The following is a 23,598-nucleotide window of genomic DNA, read 5'->3' on the forward strand; positions in this document are numbered from 1 at the left end:
AAAAGTAAAGGGCACCGACATAAAGAAGAATTTACACCAATGAATGGATAAAACAGCCAGTCAACATCAAATGGCAGTAACCCTAAATTTAAATCGACTAAATCCCCCAATCAAAAGACACAGCCAAAACCCAACGGCATGTTACATCCAGACCTGTTTCACATGCAAGGATACACAAAGACTCAAAACAAAGGGATGGAGAAAGATTTACCAACCAAATGGAGAGCAAAAATAAATAAATTAATAAATAAAAAGCAGGAGTTGCAATTCTCGTAGCGGATAAAATAGATTTTAAAGTAACAAAGATATAGTGGTAAAAGGATCAATGCAACAACAAGAGCTAACGATTCTAACACCCAGATACATAGAGACTTAGATTCAATGAGACAGAAAATTAATAAGGATATCAAGGACTCGAACTCAGATCCGGAACAAGTAAATTTAATAAATATTTATAGAGCTCTCCACTTCAAATACACAAAATATACATTCTTGTCAATACCACATCACACTTACTCACAGGTTTAAATGAAACATTGGTTGGCCATTATTAATAACCATTTTTTTTCAGAATAAAGCAATATTTCTGTTCACCCTCCCTCTTTCTCTTCCTCTTTCTTCCTATCCTTTACTCATTTTTTTTCTTTCCTTCTCAAAAAAATAAATAAAAAATAAAAAAAATAAAAATAAAAATAATGGATTCTAGAGGTTTTTTAAAAAAACTTTTGAAAGTTCACAAACCATTAATTAATCCATGCATAAGATAAATAATCTATTGTTGGAGTAGAATAGGAACTACATTTTATTTATCTTTGCAATTCCAACAGGCCTAGGTATCCCACTAAGTACCTAGTAATTTAATTATTTTTTTATTCAGTAAACAATATCGAGTATCATGTAGGTTCCAGGAATAGCACTAAATGCTGGAATTTAAAGATTATTTAAATATGGTCTCTATCTTTTAAGATTTTACAATACGAAAGAGGATAAAAGTATACAGGTGATTTAAACATCAAGAATTATGACAGAGGTAGGCAAAGAATGTTATTCATGGCACATAATGGGCACAATATTAATAGGGGTGGAGAATGGCTTACTGGAGGAAACTGCACCTCTAATGAATCTTGAAGGAATGGTTAGTCACATTGACAAGGCGGCAGAGATAATAGCAAGACAATAACAAAGAAATGTAAAGATTATAAATAAATGAGTATGTCACACATTCATTCCAAATTCCTTCTAAATTTTTTAAATACAATAGATTCTGTTCTATAAAATGGCTATGAAACCACTTTTATCATAGAATAACTTATGCTACTTTATTTTCCATATTTCCTTTAGATTCTCAGAAATAGCCACGTTTATTTCATCTGGGTAAGAGCGTATATTTCTTTAGAAGAAAGAGACATGCATTTTGAAAATGCACATCAGAAAATCTGGGTTTTATATTTATATTAATAAAATTTTATTAAAACAAACTTATGGAAGATTGAATGTCACTTCTGTATAACAATTATTCCCATGCAACTTTCACAATAGTAACGTTTAACAGTTTTGATCAGGGTTATACCTGAAAGTAAAATAACATAATGGACAAGGAGAGCACTAAAAATTGCCAGGGCCTTCCCATAAAGCACAAAATTTCTGAAATATTTAGATTAATAACATTTTATCAAAACAACTTACAGGCTGCATGCGGTGGCTCATGCTTGTAATCCCAGCACTTTAGAAGGCCAAGGTGGGCAGATCACGAGGTCAGGAGTTCAAGAGTAGCCTGATATGGTGAAACCCTGTCACTACTAAATACAGAAATTAGTTGGGCCTGGTGGCACGTGAATGTAATGAATCTCAGTTACTCAGGAGGCTGAGGCATGAGAATCACTTGAACCTGGGAGGCGGAGGTTGCAGTGAGCTGAGATAACGCAACTGCACTCCAGCCTGGGTGACAGAGTGAGCATGTCTCAAAAAAAAAAAAAAAAAAAAGACTGAGTATCTTTTTTCATCTAACAACTATTTCCAACATCTCCTTTTATAAGGTCAAATAATGAATCTGTGATTTTCCAAAGGCCCACTGAGAAATTTCACTGGTTTTAGGTTAAAAGCTTTAGTTTTAGGTATAAAATATATCCTGGTGGCTCACACCTGTAATCCCAGCACTTTGGAAGGCCGAGGCAGGCGGATCACAAGGTCAGGAGTTGGGAGACCATCCTGACCAACGTGGTGAAATCTCGTCTCTCCTAAAAATACAAAACTTAGCTGGGTGTGGTGACGTGAACCTGTAATCTCAGCTACTCAGGAGACTGAGGTAGAGAATTGCTTGAACCAGGGAGGTGAAGGTTGCAGAGAGCCAAGATCGCGCCACTGCCCTCCAGCCTGGTGACTGAGTGAGACTCTGTGCAACACCATTCAGGACATAGACATAGGCAAGGACTTCATGATTAAAACACCAAAAGCAATGGCAACAAAAGCCAAAATAGACAAATGAGATCTAATTAAACTTAAGAGCTTCTGCACAGCAAAAGAAACTATAATTAGAGTGAACCGGCAACCAACAGAATGGGAGAAAATTTTTGCAATCTACCCATCTGACAAAGGGCTAATATCCAGAATCTCCAAAGAACTAAAGCAGATTTACAAGAAAAAACAACCCCATCAAAAGTGGGTGAAGGATATGAACAAACACTTTTCAAAAGAAGACATTTATGCAGCCAACAAACATGAAAAAATGCTCATCATCACTGGTCATTTGAGAAATGCAAATCAAAACCACATTGAGATACCATCTATGCCAGTTAGAATGGCGATCATTAAAAAATCTGGAGACAACAGATGCTGGAAAGGATGTGGAGAAATAGGAACGCTTTTACACTGTTGGCGGGAGTGTAAATTAGTTCAACCATTGTGGAAGACAGTGTGGCAATTCCTCAAGGATCTGGAAATAGAAATACCATTTGACCCAGCAATCCCATTACTGGGTGTATATCCAGAGGATTATAAATCATTCTGTTTTAAAGACAAATGTACACATATGTTCATTGTGGCACTGTTTACAATAGCAAAGACTTGGAACCAACCCAAATGCCCATCAATGATAGACTGGATAAGGAAAATGTGGCACATATACACCATGGAATGCTACTCAGTCATAAAAAAGGATGAGCTCACATCCTTTGCAGGGACACAGATGAAGCTGAAAACCATAATTCTCAGCAAACTGACACAAGAATAGAAAATCAATCACCACATGGTCTCACTCATAAGTGGGTGTTGAAGAATGAGAACACAGGACACAGAGAAGGGAACATCACACACCGAGGCTTGTTGGGGGCTGGGGGAGCTAGGGAGGGATAGCTAGGGAGGGATATTTTGGGAAAGATAACATTAGGAGAAATACCTAATGTAGGTGACGGGGCGAGGACTGCAGCAAATGACCATGGCATGTGTATACCTATGTAACAATCCTGCATGATCTGCACATGTACACCAGAACTTAAAGTATAATAATTAAAAAAAAATCCTGAAAATTTTATTTTATTTGATCTAATTTAGAAACTGATTTTGGGAGGGCAAAATTAAGAGTTGTGGAGTTGATTAGGTGAGATCATGACTGCTTGAGAAATAATACTTCTTTACCTATTTAATCAAAGTAAAAATAAAGCATTTGAAAAAAAACACAGAAGGTAACACTATTGTAAAAATGTTAGTTATTTCATAAGTAAAAACCATATGTTCTATGGAATTTTTTCCCATAGATAAGAACATAATAAAGACAATATAATCATAGAACATTTTTCTTGAAAGGCACAGAATCTCTTCTATTTATACAGATTACATAAAAGATAAATATTAACTTTTTACATTGCAGGTAGAAGCATTAATTTCTAAATAAAGGAAACAAACCCATCTAAACTGAGGGACCATTGTAAATATCTTACTATATTTCATAGCTTCTTTTCAGACTCAGGTATTATAAATCAAGGCAAATAAAATATACTTTCCAATTTTTGACTTTCTTCTGCTCTTTCATATTCTTTTAGGGGATCTGTGAGGTCAAAACAATTTTCATAATAATGAAAAGTCATCTGCCTTTTTGACTTTCATTCTCTCATAAGTATACAGTGTTGTTTTCCATAGGTTACTTAATACATCACATTGTAAAGGACTAAAAGTAGAAGCTAGGCCAGGCGCAGTGTGTCATACCTGTAATTCCAGCACTTTGGGAGGGCAAGATGGGTGGATCACTTGAGGCCAGGAGTTCGAGACCAGCCTGGCTAACATGGCGAAACCCTGTTTGTACTAAAAATATAAAAATTAGCTGGGCATGGTGGTGCAAGCCTGGAATCCCAGCTACTCGGGAGGCTGAGGCAGGAGAGTTGCTTGAACCTGGGAGGCAAAAGTTGCAGTGAGCTGAGATCACACCACTGCATTCCAGTCTGGGCGACAGAGCGAGATTCTGTCTCAAAAAATAAAATAAGTAGAAGCAAATATAAGCATCCAGCTGTCTTGTCTTCTACTAGCCCAGATAATAGGAGATAAGCAAATATGTGGAACAATTATATTCTTCTCATAAAATTTTGTTTTGAAAAATAGTTTGTAACAAAAAAGATCATTTATGTCAACATGCAATGTGTTCATCATTGCTATTTTTCAATGAATAAATATTTTAAAATTTTCTTTTTTTATTTAATATGGTAAATATCAATAATTTTAACTCACATTATAAATCACATAAGCAAAAGCTCTTTGAGGTTCTCAATAAATTTTAAAAGTATAAAAGGGTCTGTAAACCAACAAGCCACTTTAGGAAAATCCTACTTTTTTCCCTTGAAAAACAAAAGGACGTATACTGTTGTAATTCTCTGTCCATGTTATTACTTGAAGAGTTTAAACCACCCATATTACTTATAACTTTTAACCAAAGTAACTAATTTCTGTTTTAAAGAGAAAAGAGCCAGAGGGAAAATAAACTGTCTGGCATATACAACGATTTTAATAGAGTAACAGAGGTTAAGAATACATATGACAAAACTTTCTATGGTCACACAAATTCTTTTTATGACTTCTAAAGTGTCAAAAATAAATGCATTCATGACATGACTCCAAGATGTAGCTAGCCACTTCACAGCACTTAAAAATAAGAAACAAAAACATTTAAATTTAAAATTATGTTTAGGTTAAACCAGTGTTTTAATATTCTATTTAACTTAGAAAATAAAATATTTCTTTTCAATGATTACCCATTAACTAACTCAATTTAATATCATTCCACGATTTTGAATTGCCTAAAGATCTTGGAAATAATCTTTAATCTGGCGTACTTCAAAGTATAATAGCTGTTGATACAAAATTTGTCAGAGTAATGATTTCATTTTGTTGACTACAACTTTACATCTTTTATAATCATAAACATTTTTTAGAATCATGTTAACTTATTTGATCAGTAAACCTATACAAGTTAAGGAAAAAGAAATCTAAATAAAATACAATATATGCTTGTATTATACTTTACACTAAGAAATTAGAAAAAACCAAAACTGTCAAAATAATGTTAAATATGTAATCTTGGTTTCTGAGTTAGTTTCTGTAAGAGATGTTTTGTTAAAGTCTAGTACATTTAAAGTATTATAAGTCAATTTGTTTATTTTCTAGGAACAACATTGAATTCATACATGCACTTATGTTCTCTAATCAGAACAGTGCTCCTTTAATATTTTTTTTTAATTTTTAATATATAAAACAATTCTCTTAAAGCCATCAGCACCTTATTTGCGACAGTCTCCCATCCAAGTATAACCAGGTCCCACCCTGCTTAGCTTCATGAGATCAGATGAGATCAAGCACATTCAGGGTGGTATGGTCATAGACTAATATAGGAAAAAATTTTACAGATTCAATGAGAGTTAAAGGTCTTTCTGAATGATACTCACATAGATTCACAGAGAGCTTATGATTTCAGATATATGACTTCAGCCACAGATCAAGAGTAAACATAAAAACACAAATATTTGCCAATCTTGATATCAAAAAGCTATTCTTCCTGGTGGCATAAAGTTTTAATTTACTTTAAGACAAAATTGACAGACAAACAAAACTAATAAAGGAATTCTGTTGTCTCCTGCCTAACAGGAAATAGTTCTTTATAATAGATTACTATTAATCCATATAACCCATTAATGCAGATTGAATTCTCAGAAATTCACAGATAGCTTATAACTTCAGATCTATGACTTCAGCCACAGATCAAGAGTAAACATAAAAACACAAATAGTTGCCAATCTTTATATCAAAAAGCTATTCTCCTTCCTGGTGGTATAAATTTTTAATTTACTTGAAGACAAAATTGACAGGCGAACAAAACTGATAGAGGAATTCTGTTGTTTCTTGCCTAACAGGAAATAGTCCTTTATAATACATTACTATTAATCCATATAACCCATTAATGCAAAAACAAAGCAAAAAGAGAAAAAAAAAAACCATTAATGCTGAGACTGAATAAACATGCCATAATACCAGATTCCCAGCTATTGCTGCTACCAAGTGGGAATAACTTAGTGGTCATGTATAAATTAGAAATAAAATAATAACCAAAAAAAATCCCAGGAAGGAGAATAACTAATGAAACAGAGTATACAAAGTTAAAGTTCATTGGTTGCTTGGATTTACCTCTGGGAGCCAAGAAAAGACCTGTCCAGGCTTAACCAGCAAAAGAGCTGTACTTCTTCAGTAAGTTGCTTCCTAGCCATGTGATCTTGAGCACACAGCTTAACTTCTCCCATTTTATTACTCCATAGGGAAGGTGTGTGATTAAAATATGATGATTAACATGAAGACATTTAATAAAACTGCAAAGTGACATACAAATGTTAGTTATAAGCATCAGTGTATGACATTAACATTAAATATGGATTTATATATTCTTTTCCTTCATTAAACAGCAGAATATTTGCTCTTAGAGTCATAGAGTGTATAGTTAAAAGACCAAATCTGAATCTATTACTTTCATTATAAATGAGAAAACTGAGGCTCAAGATAGGTTAAATGATTTCCTTGAGGTTATTTAGCTAGAGTAGCGGGGTGGTGTGGTATCTAGGACATGTTGATCTATTCCGCTTCTGTTCTAATGTATCAGCTAGAAGTTGTTTTGTAAACTATTTTTAGGGTTTTAGTTTAATAATGTACTTATTAGCCCACATATAAGAAACGGTCTCTGTAACGTATTGTGCTTTGTGGTATAATTAAGAGGAAATGAGGCACTGTAGTCTCTGATTTGTGTATAGAAATCTTAAGTCCTGGATATTTTTTAGGACAGGTAATACTTTTGAATATTTTTGTCTTTATATTTCGCTAAATATTCAGATTGTATTCTCTATTTGGGCAGAAAATATGATTGTGCTTGTTTTATTATTAAACCATGACCTTTCTATATTTATTGTTATAAAACTGTAGTTTCACTGTATCATTAATTTTGTTAACAAAAGACCATGAGGTCTGCAAAGGAAAAATAAAGAAGAATTTTATTTTTTTAAAAAACAATCACAGCCTCTCATGTAAACTGAAAGCATGCTATTCGGAAAGATCCCATCCCAGCCCTCAATCAGGTCCGTATGTGCAAATGAAGAATTCAAACTCATTCAGCCTGAATTGGTTGAAAACTGCTGGGTCCCGAATGGGTAGTTTCCGAGCCAGAACCAGAAGTCTCTGTTGGATGCTCCTTTCAGGCTGCTGGTGGGAGTTTTCCTGCCATTGTGTCTCAGCTCCAGTTACTGGTTACAGGAACTGCTTTAGCTCAGAGGCACAAACAGGATGTTTGCCTGGAACTGTCCTCTCTGGGAACCCTTTTAAATTTTAGCATGTCTAAAAAACTGTCTAAAATACAGAGAATTCCTAAAGCTATGACAATTAATATAAAAACAAAGGAAATGCAAGGGCTGAGCATATTACATGGAAAGCTTGTTCACCGTCAGTAATCCATACAAGGCAATGGGGGAAGGAGGCTTTAATTAAGGAATATAAGGGTTGTAGCATTAGAGAGAAATTGGGGTTCATATTCTGCAATAATCCACATACTCTGAGCTGCCTTTTTGTAGCAAGTAAGGGGAAGAAAAAGATGACCTGCATGTGAGAGGGATCAAGGCTTAGCCTTAAGGAAATTAATACATATTCAAGGAATTTAATTAAATCTTGACAAAATTATAATTTTTCATTAGAGAAAAATGAGGTTATGAGATACTATTTTCTTTTTACATCTCATAAAGCAGTTTCAGATCTTGAAAGGGGGATATGGATGAAACAAAATTGCACATTTAACTCCCAAACAGGATTATGAGAAGGGACAAGTAGACATCCAGTCCTCCTTAGCAGTCTGCAGAGACGAACTGACCTTTATACGTAACCCAACATCTTTCAGCCAGCCAATTGACCTCCTATGAGATACTATTTTCTTTTTCTCCCAATTTAACCTTGCCCACTGCAATCTATTATGACATTTATTGAGGGTCAGCAGGCACTAGAAATGAAGAGTGCCAGCAAGGTAAGTGTTTTGAGAGGGAGAACATAAAAGCATATCATCCATATATTGTAAAAGGGTTGAACCTCACAAAAAGGTTATCTGTTCCAGGTCTGCTCAAAGAATCTGGGAAAAATAGATAGGGCTCTCCTTGAGGAAGTACTGTCCATGTATATTGCTGGCCTCTCCACATGAAAGTGAAAAGAAACTGACTTTCAGGTAAACAGGGATGCTGAAAAAGGCAACACAGAGGTCAAGAGCAGAAACAGATTGGGTGTCAGAAGGCATATTATTTAAGCGTATATGTGGATCAGGCACAATGGGGTATCAGGAATAACAATATTGGTTACAGCTCTAAATTCTTGAACAAACCTCAATCTTCTCCCATTATATTTCTAGATGGGTGAAACTGAGCTATTACATGGGCTAGTACAGGGGGCAAGTCCCTTAGAAATAAAATAATCAATGATAGGTTCTATGCCTGATAAGGCCTCAGAATTGAGGGGGTATTGTTTTAAATTTAGAAGAGAATTGTTAGGAACCATCTGAATGAACATAGGTGGTGCTGAGTGAAAAAGACAGATACTGGTATTCATTTTTGCCCATAGGGTCTCAGACAATTCCCTTAAGGTAGGTTGCTCAGAAATGGCTGGACAGACAGGGGCTCACAAGGGGAACACATAAGTGAGGTCAGAAGTAGAGGAATTAGACTGGGCGCAGTGATTCATTCCTGTAACCCTAGCACCTTGGGAGGCCAAGGCGGGAGGATCGCTTGAGCCCAGGAGTTTAAGACCAGCCTGGGCAACATAGTGAGACCTCGTCTCTGTATGTAAAAAAATTAGCTGGGTGCAGGGGCACCCACCTGTGATTCCAGCTACTCAGGAGGATGAGATAGGAAAATCACTTGAGCTTAGGAAGTCAAGGTTGCAGTGAGCCACAATTGTGCCATTGCACTTCAGCCTGTGTAGAGCAAGGCTCCCTTGTTAAAACAAAAACAAAAAAAAGCAGAGGTCTCAGGTGAGCTTATTCCTAACATAACACATTTTCCTTACGAGTAAATGATGTTGGCTTGACTCTTTTCAAGGAAGTTCCTTCCTAATAAATGTATGGGAAGAAAGGGAGAAGGAGGAAGCTATGGTACCCAATGATGGACCCTATCTGATAAGGAATTGGATTTGACTTGACTATCATTGTCTGGCTGGGGACCCTGATCATTTGGGTGGTTTGACTACTCTTGGGAAGGTGATCTGAAAAAGAGTTGGAGTTTAGCACTGAGAGGGTAGCAACAGTATCTATCTGTGCCTGGATCAAATTGTTATTTATTTGCAAACCAACTTTCTCCAGCTTGTACACAGAAGAAAGAATGTTGCCCTTATCTCCCTGAAGCATCCCTACTCTTGTATTGAAGAAAAAGCTGGCATTTCCTTGGCTTTATCTGGGTTCTTCCAAAGCCATCATCTGTATCTTCCATAACCTCTTTTGTAGTGATCAAAGCCCTTGCGAAAGAAACCGATCTTGTTTCCCAACATCTTGAGAGAATTTTGGTTCTGTGATTGTTTTTTAAATTCCTGAATATGTAGAGCCATGAGCGTGGTGGTCTTTTCCTAATAATCAGGTGTCTTATTTATTCTTTGTTTCTTTATGAAGTTTTAGAGAGATAGTTTGCCAAAGAGGCAATTTTGTGGGGTTTCTTAAAGGTCCAATTGAGGTTACATTGTTTGACTAAGGCATTAAGAGTCTGGTTAAGATCTGAAAGAAAACCAGAATTAAAAATGTTAATGGTATCCTCCGTTAAGTCCTTGATACCATAATTTTGCAGGAAAGCTTTTTTTTTTTTTTTCTCTGAGACAAATTGTCGCTCTGTTACCCAGGCTGGAGTGCAATGCTGCCATGTCAACTCACTGCAACCTCTGCTTCCTGGGCTCAAGTGATTCTTGTGCCTCAGCCTCTTGAGTAGCTGGGACTACAGGCATGCACCACCATGCCCAGCTAATTTTTGTATTTTTAGTAGAGACAGGGTTTTGCCATCTCTACTAAATGTATTTTTAGTAGAGACATACTTGGCCAAGCTGCTCTCAAACACCTGATCTCAAGTGATCCTCCTGCCTCTCAGCCTCCCAAAGTGCTAGGATTATAGGCGTGAGCCACCACACCCAGCTTGGAAAGAGCCATTTTGAACCAGTCATAATAATCTAAGACTCATCTTTCTTTTGAATGGCTTTCCTATTAATTTGCCAGAGGAAAAGCACTGGAATGTCCTTTAACAAATCATAGGTTATTTTCTTTGCTTTTGTTATGGCCTTTTCCCTTTTGGAATGGAAGTCCTCCAGAGGTTTTATCCATTAATTTAGGCATATACATGTTTGACCAATGACACTGACCCCCAGCATGTGAACTAATAGATTTTGGTGAGTCTGGGCTAGTATGTGCTCATGATTAAACCAAAGTGGCATTCAAACTCAAGGAAGTCAGTTTTAGACCAATTGCCAAGAGTTCAGATTTAGACCAAGGAATGTAAGAAATGGTCTGATCTCCCTCTGCATTTTCACTTATTTTAAATGGGGCAATAAGAGGAGTTGAGGGGTTATGGGTAGTATGCCTGGGATAGACAGTGAAGAGAAAAAAGGAAGTTCAGAAAGTGAAGAAGGTAGCAGCAAAAGAGAATAAAGTAGAGGTAGTACAGAGGGAGTGTAAGGAGAAGAATAAAGGGTTACAGAGTCCCTCTTGGGAGCAGAATCTGGGCTAGGAGGATTTTTAAGTTTTTGGAGACAGGGAGTTCAGAATCAATTTCTCTCAAGAAGGCAATTTGAAATTCTTGATTGCATTTGGAGTTTTCATAGTACCTGTTAAAGAAAGCCTCATATTTTCTTTGAGAGGCCTAGATTCCTCTTTGTTCTAATTGTATGCATAAATAAATTTTATTAGGGATACAGAAAGTTCCCAATTGTAGCCAAAAAAAGTTTTAAATCACCCTGGGTTAATTTTATCCAGAGCCTTAAATAGGCCTAAGAATTTTCTCCATAGGTTTTACGTATAAAAGTCATCAGTGAACCATAAGGTAGCTGGTTGAAGACCATTATCTTAGAACATGGGATACCCATAGCACTGTAATGAAGGCATCCCTTTGGGTGCAACAGAAGCATCAGTGTCCCCACCAAACTTGAAATGTGAGCATACTCCACCAAGCACAAGTACACTGCAAATGCAAATGTACTCCACAAAGTGTGAGTGTCCCCCACAGGACCCATAGAGCCAGGTGAACAAGCTCCCTAGAGAAAACAAAGTCTCAGGGACCTCAAGCTAAAAGTGGGAGATCTGCAGATGGGAAACATAGCCTCCATTGTAAACGGAGCGTGATCCAAAGAACAAAGACGGTGTCTGGCTTAAATAGGGAAAGTTCCCATCCCAGCCCATAATCAAGTCTGTGAATGCAAATAAATAACTCAAAAGTATTTAGTTCCCATTAGTTGAAAACAGCTGAGTCCTGACTCGGTCGTTTCCAAGTCCCAACCAGAAGTGTCTGTTGGATGTCACTTTCATAAAGCCAGCTGGTGAGTTTTCCTGCCACTGTGTTTCAGCTTTGGTTACAGGAACTGCCTTAGTTTGGAGGCCATTATGCTCATATGGAGCTGCCCTCTCAGGGAACACAGTGGGTGTAGCTGCTGTTTTCTCATACACTATGGCTACTGGGTTAATGTCATTTCACAATTTATGAAATTTGGTATGAAAAACAGAAGAATAGCATGTCACTCCTCAAAAGGACAACTGCCTCAGCCATAAGATTTAAAGGAAACATCCTGTAGAAATAGGCCCAAGGGTCTTAGGTAATGTTCTAGGCCCAATTTACCTCCAATCCTTTTTCTCCTGAAAATAATTTCTTCTCACAGCCTCTCTTCTATATATATCCAGGCAGGGCAAAGCACAAATATGAGCTAAGGTGATAATTTAAATAGGAAATACATAAAACATTAGAAGAAGATAGAGTGAGCAATTATCTTAACAATGGTATGATGGTGGTAGAAGAAAAAAGGAGTGTTTTTAGAAATAACCTCTCCTGTACCTGCCTGCCTAAGTGTAATTTATCTGTGGTACTTTGCCATGCTAATGTGTAATTTTATATTTTAAATGGTTCAGTGGAATAATTCAACAGAGTATAGATCTAGGCTTCAAGCTTTATCACCTCTATTTTACAAGTCATGCTTGCTAATGGAGGTTAACTGCAGCTTCCAGGAGACCCTAAAGGGCCCTGGTTTTCTGAAAACCACAGTTGGTAGAAGAGCCCAACTTAGAGTGATTTTCTAAAAGTCACTTTTGGTGCACCTCTATAGTACCAGCTACTTGGGAGGTAGAGGTGGGAGTGTTCCTGGACTAAACTGAGAGTCGGGCTGCTATTTCTCACCACCCAATGACAAGATGCAGATGAACTGGGTGGGGAGAAGAGAGGTTTTATTTCTGTAACTGTTTATAATGAGAAGGCCTGGAAATTATCACCAAACCAACTTAAAATTACAATGTTTTCCAGAGCTTACATACCTTCTAAACTATATGTCTACATGTAAGTGTGCATTCATCTAAAGGCATAAGTGATTAACTTCTTTCAATCTATAAGTTCTGAATCTTGAAGACCTTCCTCTGGAGTCTCAGTACATTTACTTACTCTAAATGGGTTCAGGTGCTGGTGTGATTACCCTTATCTTGTCTTCTGCTAAATCACAGAGGTTTGGGGAGTTCCTTCAGATTCCCAATAAACTTGTTTGTGGAGGCCTGAGGAGTTTCTTCAGACACACAATTAAACTTGTTTAATCCTAAATGGGTCATGTTAAGAATTCTTCTATTATTTTGTCATGCTTTAAGGCCCAGGAAGGGCCTAGGCAAAACTCTTGGTGGGCTTCTGTTACATCCCAGCCTTTGTATAAAGGCACTCTCTTTTTTTTTTTCAGCTGTTAATATTTATCTTCACTACTCAGTACTGAAACAACTGTATGGAGACCTGCCTTAATGAGATGTGGCTTGCCACAGGAGGATCACTTGAGTCCAGGAGTTAGAATCCAGTCTGGGCAACAAAGCCAGACCCCATACCTTGTAAGATGTCTTTTATTTTTTAGGGTTTTTTAAAATTTATTTTTTCTAGATGATGTCTCACTGTCGTCCTGGCTGGAGTGCAGTGGTGTGATCCTGGTTTACTCCTCACTGCAGCCTCAGCCTTCTGACTAGCTAGGACCACAGGGCTGGGGTGCAGTGGCAGGATCTTGGGCTCACTGGAACCTCTGTCTCCTGGGCTCAAGCAATTATTGTGCCTCAGCTTCCTGAGTAACTGGGATTACAGGCACCTGCCACCACACCTGACTAATTTTTGTATTTTTAGTAAAGACAGGGTTTCATCATGTTGCCCAGGCTGCTCTGGAACTTCTGACCTTAAGTAATACACCTGCCTTGGTCTCCCAAAGTGCTGGGATTACAAACTTGAGAGATGGCACCTGGGCTAAAAAATAATCTTTTTAGAGATGAGGGTCTTGCTATGTTGACCAAGCTAGTCTTAAACTCCTGGGCTCAAGCAATTCTTCCCAGTAGTTTGGGATTACAGCCACTGCACCTGGCAAAGCACTTTTATTTTTCATAACCCCTTAGCCAACTCAAAGTAAAATGATCTCTCAAATGTATCTTGACAAAACATGAAAGCAAAGAAAAAAATCCCAAACTTCGTCATTAAAAGATTGTGGTACCCACGCAATAACACCAACACAGTGCTTTGGGTATTGTGTTAGTTTTTTTCACCCACCAGTTTTGAAAAAGTTAACTACATTTGGCAATTCCCCATTCCCTTATAGTGAGGGGGTCTCAAGAACTGGCTCCTACACATAAAGGGCTTAGAACAGTGATTGACACCTAGGCCACCAATAGTCTTTGGCCCCACCCAACCGGTGACACACCCCGGGCCCGCCGCTCTCTGGCGGCCATTACGGATTTCCACCTCCCCCACAGAAAGCGGCCGCAGCAACGTGCGTGGCCTCTTTCGTCACATCCGGCCCTTGCGATCCAGGGGCGCAGAACCCGCGCCATGAAGTGCCTGTTTGTTACCGTAGGGACCACCAGCTTTGACGACCTCATCGCGTGTGTGTCAGCGCCCGACAGTCTGCAAGTGAGTCAGGGAGGCGAGTAGGTGGCGACTTGGCTTACCACCCGCCGCCTTCGGCCTTAGCGAGAGCCTTGGTAGCTTTGCCTGACCGTCGCGCTCGGAAAGAAAACCCCGCAACTCTACCACAGGTGCCGCTGCCGCTTAGCTGGCTCCTCCCCACGCCCGGCGGGGCTCTCTTCTGGCTCCCCGGCTACTCGGGGTCTCCTGTCTCCTCTTCCCGTTACCCTGGCCACTCCTCTCCGTCATTTCTTCGGCTTCTTTCCCGGGCTCCCCTGCGCTCTAATCTCCACCTCCGCGTCCTCCGCCCCTCCTTCCAACGGCTCCGCCCCTCCGAGCCCGGGTTTGGCAGTTTCTCCTCAGGCGCCCCGTGGATCACGCGTTGCCGCCGGAGCCTCATCCCGCACAGCTCACCTTAGAGCCCAGATCCTTCCCCGCAGCGCTTGGCCGGAGCCCGCGCGGTTTTCCTCAGCGCGCGTGGTCCCCTCAGGGCTCTAGGTTCTCCCAGTTCAGCAAACGAGGCAGAACGGGTAGTCCCTGGGTTCCCCCAGTTTGCGACTCCTTTTTCCAAAGTCTTTTCCTGCTCTGGCTTTAGCGAGACGCTACGAGCTGGGTCGTTTAGATTCTTGAGTGGTCGAGAGGTTCCTCGTCGGGCCCCGGACCGGAAAATACATTAGTTTTGAAAACTAAGTGAAATCGGCCACAGGTAGGCTCTTTGGCGGCCTTGCTCCGATCTTAACGCCAAACTTTAGGAGTGGTGGTGGTTCCTGCTGTTTTACGTAGCCGGTTTAAAAGCCCACATGTTCTAATTTCCCGTTTCAGAAAATCGAGAGCCTTGGTTACAGCCGACTTATCCTGCAAATTGGTAGAGGAACGGTGGTACCTGAACCCTTCAGTACTGAGTCATTCACTCTGGATGTTTACAGGTACAAGGATTCCTTGAAAGAAGATATTCAGAAGGCAGATCTTGTTATTAGTCACGCAGGTAAAGGTGCCTTAGAATCTCAGAATTGGATCTTTTAATTTTTAAAAAAAATGTCTGGGGTACATGTGCTGGATTTGCGGGTTTGTTACGTAAGTAAACGTGCACCTTGGTGGTTTGCTGCACTATCAACCCATCACCTAGGTATTAACCCCAGCATCCTTTAGCTATTTTTTTCCTGATGCTCTCCCTCCAATAAGGAACTGACACTTTAACCTTTTCAAGGTAAAATGAAATCACTAGCTGAACTTACTGTAGCCCTTTTGAATACACAACTTATTTGAATATGACAATTGAGAACTTTATTGGAGAGAATTTAGTATTTTGGGATGAGACAAGAATGGGAAATTAATCACTGTAGCCCACCTTTACAATAAGAAACTCTAAACCCAAAGTAATTTACCGGATGAAGTGTAACAAATTGTTACAATTGTTACTTGACATTAGTACTTCTGCTTAGATCTAAAGGAGTGTTCTGCCTGCTGATTGGTTGGACTGGTCATGGAGAAGTTAGTATTAAAAGATTGCTTATATTTCTGTTCAATGTGAATGAAATGAATCCAGTCAATAGTAACAGCTACATACTGTGTACATTTTTTCCTCTTCAGAGAACCACCCTGATGGTCTAGTTAATTAGACTTCTAGGACTTTCAGAAAAACTGCTTTTGGGTAGCAATGCACTTTTGACTGCTGTGAGATATGATGTTTCTTGGTTTTTTTAAAAAGTCTAGATTGAGGAGAGAAAAGTTTTTAGAAATAGACATTACCAACAGATTGGTGATTAAAAATGTGTCTCCTGGGAGGTAACAGAGCCTTTGGCACTGCTCTGAATGCTTTGTGTATATTAACTTTACTCTTATAAACAATCTTGTGAACTAAGTACTGTTAGTATCTTCATTTTACACATGAGGAAACTTAGACATAAGAGTTGTTAACTTGTTCAGCCAAGAAGTGGTGGACAGATGACAATCTGGTGCTGTAGTTAATGTTCTTAACTACCATCCTTCCATAAGATAACCAAAAATGATTTATCTACTCACTTATCAATCTCCTTGCACCCGTTTAAAATAGCTAGATGATTTTAGATTTCAAAATTGAATTGATCCTAATATTGTATATTTGCATATTCATGGAGATATCTCTATCCTTGACTGTTTCTGGGATAGCACCTCACATGTAAACCATAAGAAGTGGTCATGGTTTTTCATTATTGATGCCTTCCTGTCTCTACTGTAGGCTTGCTTTGCTCCTTGGGTTTGAATAGGAGTGAAGTGTAGTTTCACATACAGTGTGTCAAACCTGGATCTTATTTGGATTCAAGGCCATGCCCAAAGCATACTCCAGATGGGCCAACGTATAGTGGTTTCACTTAGGAGTTTTTCAGCTTTATGGTGGTGTGAAAGCAATACACATACGCATTCAGTAGAAACCGCTCTTCGAGTACCCATACAACCATTCTGTTTTACATTTTCAGTATTCAATAGATGGCATGAGATATTCAACACTTTATCATAAAATAGATTATTTTGCCCAACCATAGGCAATGTAAGTGTGTTCCGAGCATGTTTCAGGTAGGCGAGGCTAAGCTGTGATGTTTGGTGGATTATGTGTATCAAATGCATTTTCGACTTAGAATTTTTTCAAATGCCTTTTTTTCTCTTTTTTCAAGATAGTTTCTCACTCTGTCACCCGGGATGGGGTGCAGTGGTGCAATCACTGCAAGCTCCACCTCTTGGACTCAAGCGCCCCTGTGACTTAAGCTCACCAGGGAGCTTGTCCAACTCTTGGACTCAACTCTTGGATTCAGGCTCCCCGGTGGCTGGGACTACTGCCACCATGCCTTATTAATTGTTTTTGTTTTTATTTTTATTTTTTAGTAGAGACAAGGTCTCTGTATGTTGCCCGGGGTCTTGAACTCCCGGGCTCAAGCAATCCTCCCACCTTGGCCTCCCAAGGCTTAAGCCACCCAGCCCAGCCTATTTTCAACTTATGATGAGATTATATTCCATCCTAAGTCGAGGGTCATTGATACTGGAGAACAAGTGGCATAGCAGTGAATCATAATGTCATCATCAGTGATAAAGTAATGTATTTTTCAAAGTGTCCAACACTTCTTAAGAGAGCAACTGATAACTATACTCTTGTCATTTTAAATGTATAATTGAAAGACCCGGTTTGTAGTTCTGTCAACTAAGTATTTTGACTTTTGAGTTCTAGCTATAAAGCTTTGTGGGCACCTTAACTTACATTAAATTATGTTAAACAAATTTGATTTATATTTGTAGGTGCAGGAAGCTGTTTGGAGACTCTGGAAAAAGGCAAGCCACTCCTGGTGGTTATAAACGAAAAGTTGATGAACAATCATCAGCTGGAACTGGCAAAACAGCTACACAAAGAGGGTCATCTCTTCTATTGTACCTGCAGGTATACTAGAGACATTATTTTTAATTTCTTGCCTTAATTCCTCCCTTGCCATTTGTCTTATCCACCTGCTGTTCATCTTATCCACCTACCTAACCCATCTGTCTCTTCTGCCTTGTAACTTCTCACACTTACCAAACATTTTGATTTTCTCAGTTGTAAAACCCTCCCATTTGTTTGTTTCCCACTTTGTGATCTCTGTGTTATATTTCTGTCTGTATCTGTGGCTATTTCTTTGCATATGTGAATATCTGAGAGTGTGTATGTGTGTTTAGGTAAGCAAGTTTCTGAGACACTGATTTTGGAGTTCTAAATTTTGAGTTCATTATATAGATTTTCATTATTCAAGGAAAGCATCTGCTCATTTTAGTTAAAAGTTTTACCTACAGTAAATCCGCTGGAATCCCTAAATTAAATGTACTCTTTGATTTATTCAGTTACACCAAATATATAACAGGCACTGTTTTACTACTGTGGAAACAGTAGTAAATACGAGATAAAGTCCCTGTTCTCATGGTGCTTAATTCTAGTGGTGGAAATTTGATAGTAAACAAGTTCACAAATAAATGATCAAGGTATTTCACATGGTGAAATGTACTATGAAGTAAGACAGACAGGGTAATGTGGTAGCTGTGGTGAAGACTGATTAGAATTGTCAGAGAAGGCTTGGCAGAGTACCTAACATTTTGATCTGAGACCTGAATTATAAGAGCCAGTCATGTGATGATCTAGAGGCAGAAGGAACAGCAAGTGCAAAAGCCTCAGTAAGGAATGAACTTGAAGGTTGGTGTGCTTGAGGAACAGAGGCAAGATAAGTGTGGCAGGAGCATAGTGAGCAAGGGAATATGATAGAAAATGAAGCTGGGTGGGGTAGCTTATGTAAGAGTTCTGATTTTATTTATGTTTATTGAGAAGCCATTGAAGTATTTTAAGCAGAGAAATTACTTTATAGTAGGAGTATTATTTTCTACAAGTATATTAGAATTCAACACGAACTGATCATCGTAATAGAAGGATGAAGAAAATTGCTGGTTTGTTTTCCATTAGTACTTCCTTGAGACACTGGAAGCTTGCCAAAGGGTCAGGTCAGTAATTCCCAATTGTTTGGCTTTAAGACCTTTCCTTGTTTGGTGTTTCAAGAAGTAAATACCGCATAGAATTACTATATATCTATGTATGTGTATATACATTTATATATATATTACATATTTATATTATAGTAAATTGAAATTAATTTTTAAAAACCTGAGAAGAAACTGGCTAGAGCATAATAAGCTTTTCTTTTAGTTTTACTGCTTCTGTCTCTTAGGTACTCAGTAAATACTTATTCATTTATTAAATATTTATCGAGCACCTTCTATGTGACAGGCATTGCTCTAGGCACTTGGTATACGTCAGTGAACAAAACAGACAAAAATTCCTGTTCTCATTGAGAGGAGGCAGATTCATTGATTGTTTCAGGAGTAATATTGTTGGTGCCCCTAACACTGTAATGATGGAGAAGAGGGAATGTCAGGGTGTCTGTGTAATATAGAAGCTAGTCTTGAATTATTAGTGAGTCAGGAGAGAAGCTAGATGAAAGAGGAATAAACTTACCTTACTGGTTTATGCAAGTCAATTTTTCCAGATACTTTTGATGAGTATTTTCATTCTAAATGTTAAATCAGCTTTGATTTTATGTTAGTACATTAAAAGGAAAACATTGATTTCCTAAACATATCCTGACTTTTTACTCATGCTGGAAAGGAAGGAAACTGTACAATTCTCCAAATTATTTTATTTTTCACAGTTTTAGATGTCTTTTTTTCTATATTAATTTCAAGAAAGTCAAACCCATGAAAGCAGTAAGACTATAATTGGTTATGTTTTCATTTTAGGTAAATCATTTATTTTCCCCAAACTTAGGCTGGGTGGTGGATTGCTTGTTTTAATTTAAGTGATTGGTTTAAATAAATTTTTAAAGTAATAGTTTTATGTTTGAAACCTTATTTCCAGCAAACATGGTGGGGTAGTATATTGTTTAATTATATATGAATTATGATAGTAAATTACTGGTGAAGCTATTTCACAGTCTTCATGCATGGTCTAGTAGTTTCCCCAGATTATTATCTTGTCTGACGGCTATTAACTTTTGGTTTCAATTTTTAAATTCTGTTTTCATGATTGCATTATGTTTCAGTTTAAATACACCTGTTTTGAGAAGTATTACAAAGCCATGTGAACACATTTTTCATGAACTATTTCTCAGATATTTCAATTGACATAGGAGATAAGGTATCTGCAGAATTTATATTGACGTTTTATAGTACTCTTTGTATTGCTTTAATAATCCTAGTGTGTATATTTATAATAAAATATATAAAAATTCACGTGCAGTTTTTAGAAGTACCACTATATTTTAGGAAGTTAGATTCATTCATCAAGTGGGCAGCAGATGAAGTATGGAATTTTCTCCCATGTTACCTAATACTTTTCTTCTTTTGTTTTAGCACGCTTCCTGGGCTGTTACAGTCAATGGACTTATCAACACTGAAATGTTATCCTCCTGGCCAGCCAGAAAAATTTTCTGCATTTTTGGATAAAGTTGTTGGATTACAAAAATAAACACTAAACTTTCAACACTTTTAAAAACAACCCCCAAATTCAACCTATGGAATGTGATTAAATCAAATTAAATACATAATATATATTTAGAGAATAATATAGTTAATAAACTACCTACATCTATAGAACATATAGGAAATTTTATGGTGTGCACATTTGCATTTGGGTCCAAATCCTAATTGCAGTTGAGTAAACGTACTAGATTTTTTTTCTAATCTTCAGTATATAGTGAGCATTCACAGGTTTTATCCTAGAATCCCAAGTGGATTTAGAATCATGAAAATGAATGACATTTGAAAACTTTGACAAAGATTATAAATGTAGTTATTTTGATGTTCCTTAGAATAAAAAATGAAACAGTAACAACTTTTTAAAAATTTTACATGAGAATCAGCATCTTTAGCTTTATAATCTAAGGAGCCAAATTTAAAAAATAATGGATTATGCTCTGTGAAATAAAAAGTTCAATCATTGCCTAAAAAAGATGATCAAGTTAGTTGATCTGTTGTACTTCGAAAAGCTACTTTTATCCTGAAGAATAGAGTGGAGTGGATATGTTCACTGTTTTTTTTCTAAAACACATAGAAAGTGATAAAATAATCATGGCTAATGTCAAAACTTTACTGGTTTGAGAACAATAATCAAAAAGGACTTATACCAATAGGACTTACTATTGATTTTTAAGGATGCCCTCTCACAGTAGTGATGAAACATTAATAGAAATTTACAATTTATGTGTTTATAAAATTAGTTTTACAAGTGAACAATAAATGGTCTGATACATATAAGGTCTTAAATATATGGTTTTAAAATTGACATAACTTGAGCAAAATACATTATAAAGTTCTTTCTGACTAGAGTGTATGGTCTGAAGACCTTTATGATAGACTAGATTATCCTTAAGTGTCTATAGTTCTCTGGTAGAATGTTTAGATATAGTTTTTCTATCAAAATAGAACATTCACTATAAAGACCTACCTTCCATTCCATCATATTATCCCAAAATGCTAAATGTTCCAAACATTTTACTTGGAATGTATTTTATCATGTTTTTGTAGGCATATTTTCCTGATTGTGTTTTATTTAGGCTAATATTAATAATAAATGGTTACTAGTGGTAGAAAGTGGTGACTGATAAATACTCTAGGTAGCAGGAGGAAGCCAACTTGGATTAAAATTTTGCTGAGAATAATCTAAAAAGTGAGTAATCTGGTTGAGAATTTACAGCACCATAATCATAATTGTATATCGATGTTATACTCGTGTTTTAGGAAAGATCCTATTCAAATCCAAGGAGAGAATCTTAAGTGTTTTCTGGGCCCTCGTAAATATGTTTTCTCATTTGAGAAAATTGTGACTTAAAGTTTGTGTTGGTCACTTAGTTTTTATAGTTTATGACATGGAGAATTAAAGAGAAACAAGTGAAAGGCAAGGTTTACTCAAATATCAGACAACTAAAAGACTATACAGCCCCTAAATCCTCCAGTATCTACTTTCCCAGAATAATGCGTAACCTAGATTCCATTATTTCATTTAGCAGAGGCTAAAGCCATTGTTGTCAGTTGTGTGTGTAGTAACATCTCTGACTGCACTTTGGTGGAATTTTATATCAATTTTGGATTTTTAAATCAAAGGAGTCTTGAGAATTATTTTGATTTGGGATTATCTAGTCCAATCCCATCATATTCAGATTTTGCCATTTGCTTAAACTAATAGCTTTTGGCAGACTGCCCCTAGAAGCAGCTCCTTGATTTCCAGTCCCCTGATCTTTCTACTATAGATAATATATGTTGTAAGCTTTTTGTTTCTTTATGGTTGTTTGCTTAGTATTCATTTTAGTTACTCTAATCCCTTTCAAGGTAGGTTTTGTTTGTTTTTAGAAGCTGTTTATTTAGTAGGAATTTCACATTTAATTGGGTTTTCCTTTGGCATGTGACAACCTTACCTAGGACTTATAAATCTGTGATTTCTTGAGTTTTTGGAATTCAGGAAAATGCTCTGGGTAGGATTGATAGTAGATTGAATAAATTAAGACTTTAAGACAGAATCGTAGACTTTTGGAGTTGGGAGATAATTTAAAGAATAAATCTTTTAAACCACTAATTTTACAGATAAGTAAACATGCTGAATTAATCACCACATTTACATTTTACTAGTCCTCATTAAAGAATGGTAATCAAAATTCTATTTGAAATGTTTGCTCTATTTGTTTGGTTTCATTACATAGCAGAGCCACAGGTTCGTGATATCAATTAGTAAGTGGAATGAAATTTGTTTAGCAGTTTCCTATTAGAGGTATTGAAATTTTCAGGGATGAGGAAATGAAAGAGAGTTTAGTATTGGGGAATTTGCACCATGGATAGATTAAGAGGTCGACAGTTAATAGAACATTTATGGGCTGGAGTAGATAAAAATTGATATTATGGGATGACCTTGGGAATTAAGGATTTTAGATACTTGTAATTTGGGAGGAAAGAAAGCTTGAAGGAATTTCTGATAAGATAACATAACCAAAGAATTTGATGTAAGGTTCTGGAACATTTAAAATAGTCATTGTCTGCAAATACCATCAAGTATTTGATTTCGGACACCTTAGAGTTCTACTTTGCATTCTTTTAAAGGCAAGCCATATACAGGCACAAAAGACAGTACAAAAAGGTTGTTTGCCACTTTAATAGTAGAGAAAGTTTTCTAAGACTAAAATCAGGAATGACTAGAAGTAATATAAATATTCTTCACCCTTTATTGTATAAACAGTTCCTCTGATTTGATCATAATGTAAAATTTGTGGAGATGACCAAAACCCTGCATATAGTCTGAGAAATGACACCTGTGGACAGATTATTTGAAATCGATTTTTGGGAAAGATTTGGAAAGGGTCATCATGATAGCCATGTGGTGATCAATTTTCTGCTGTACATGTAATGCCATTTTTTTAGGGGGGACCAAGTC

At 37.2% G+C, this 23,598-nt stretch overlaps 1 protein-coding gene and 1 long non-coding RNA gene across 3 annotated transcripts in view; one reads left to right on the top strand and one right to left on the bottom strand.

Moving 5' to 3' along the window:
• LOC103790330 (uncharacterized) overlaps positions 1-14,923 on the bottom strand; it is a 43,633-nt gene extending 28,710 nt beyond the window's left edge. The window contains exons 1-2 of one of the 2 annotated variants that reach the window (XR_004738592.3): positions 14,684-14,923; positions 6,664-6,842 (exon numbers count right to left, since the gene is read on the bottom strand). This is a non-coding gene — a long non-coding RNA (uncharacterized LOC103790330). Of the gene's footprint in view, positions 1-6,663; positions 6,843-14,584 lie in introns of both variants that reach the window. The other variant, XR_004738593.3, reaches the window with a different exon arrangement.
• Positions 14,525-23,598, top strand: part of ALG13 (ALG13 UDP-N-acetylglucosaminyltransferase subunit) — a 75,549-nt gene continuing 66,475 nt past the window's right edge. The window contains 3 exon segments of the mRNA XM_003735803.6: positions 14,525-14,645; positions 15,462-15,624; positions 17,907-18,045. Coding sequence (XP_003735851.3) covers positions 14,565-14,645; positions 15,462-15,624; positions 17,907-18,045 — 383 coding nt within the window. The 5' untranslated portion in view covers positions 14,525-14,564.

Source organism: Callithrix jacchus, chromosome X, assembly GCF_049354715.1.
Source record: "Callithrix jacchus isolate 240 chromosome X, calJac240_pri, whole genome shotgun sequence".
NCBI lineage: Eukaryota > Metazoa > Chordata > Mammalia > Primates > Cebidae > Callithrix > Callithrix jacchus.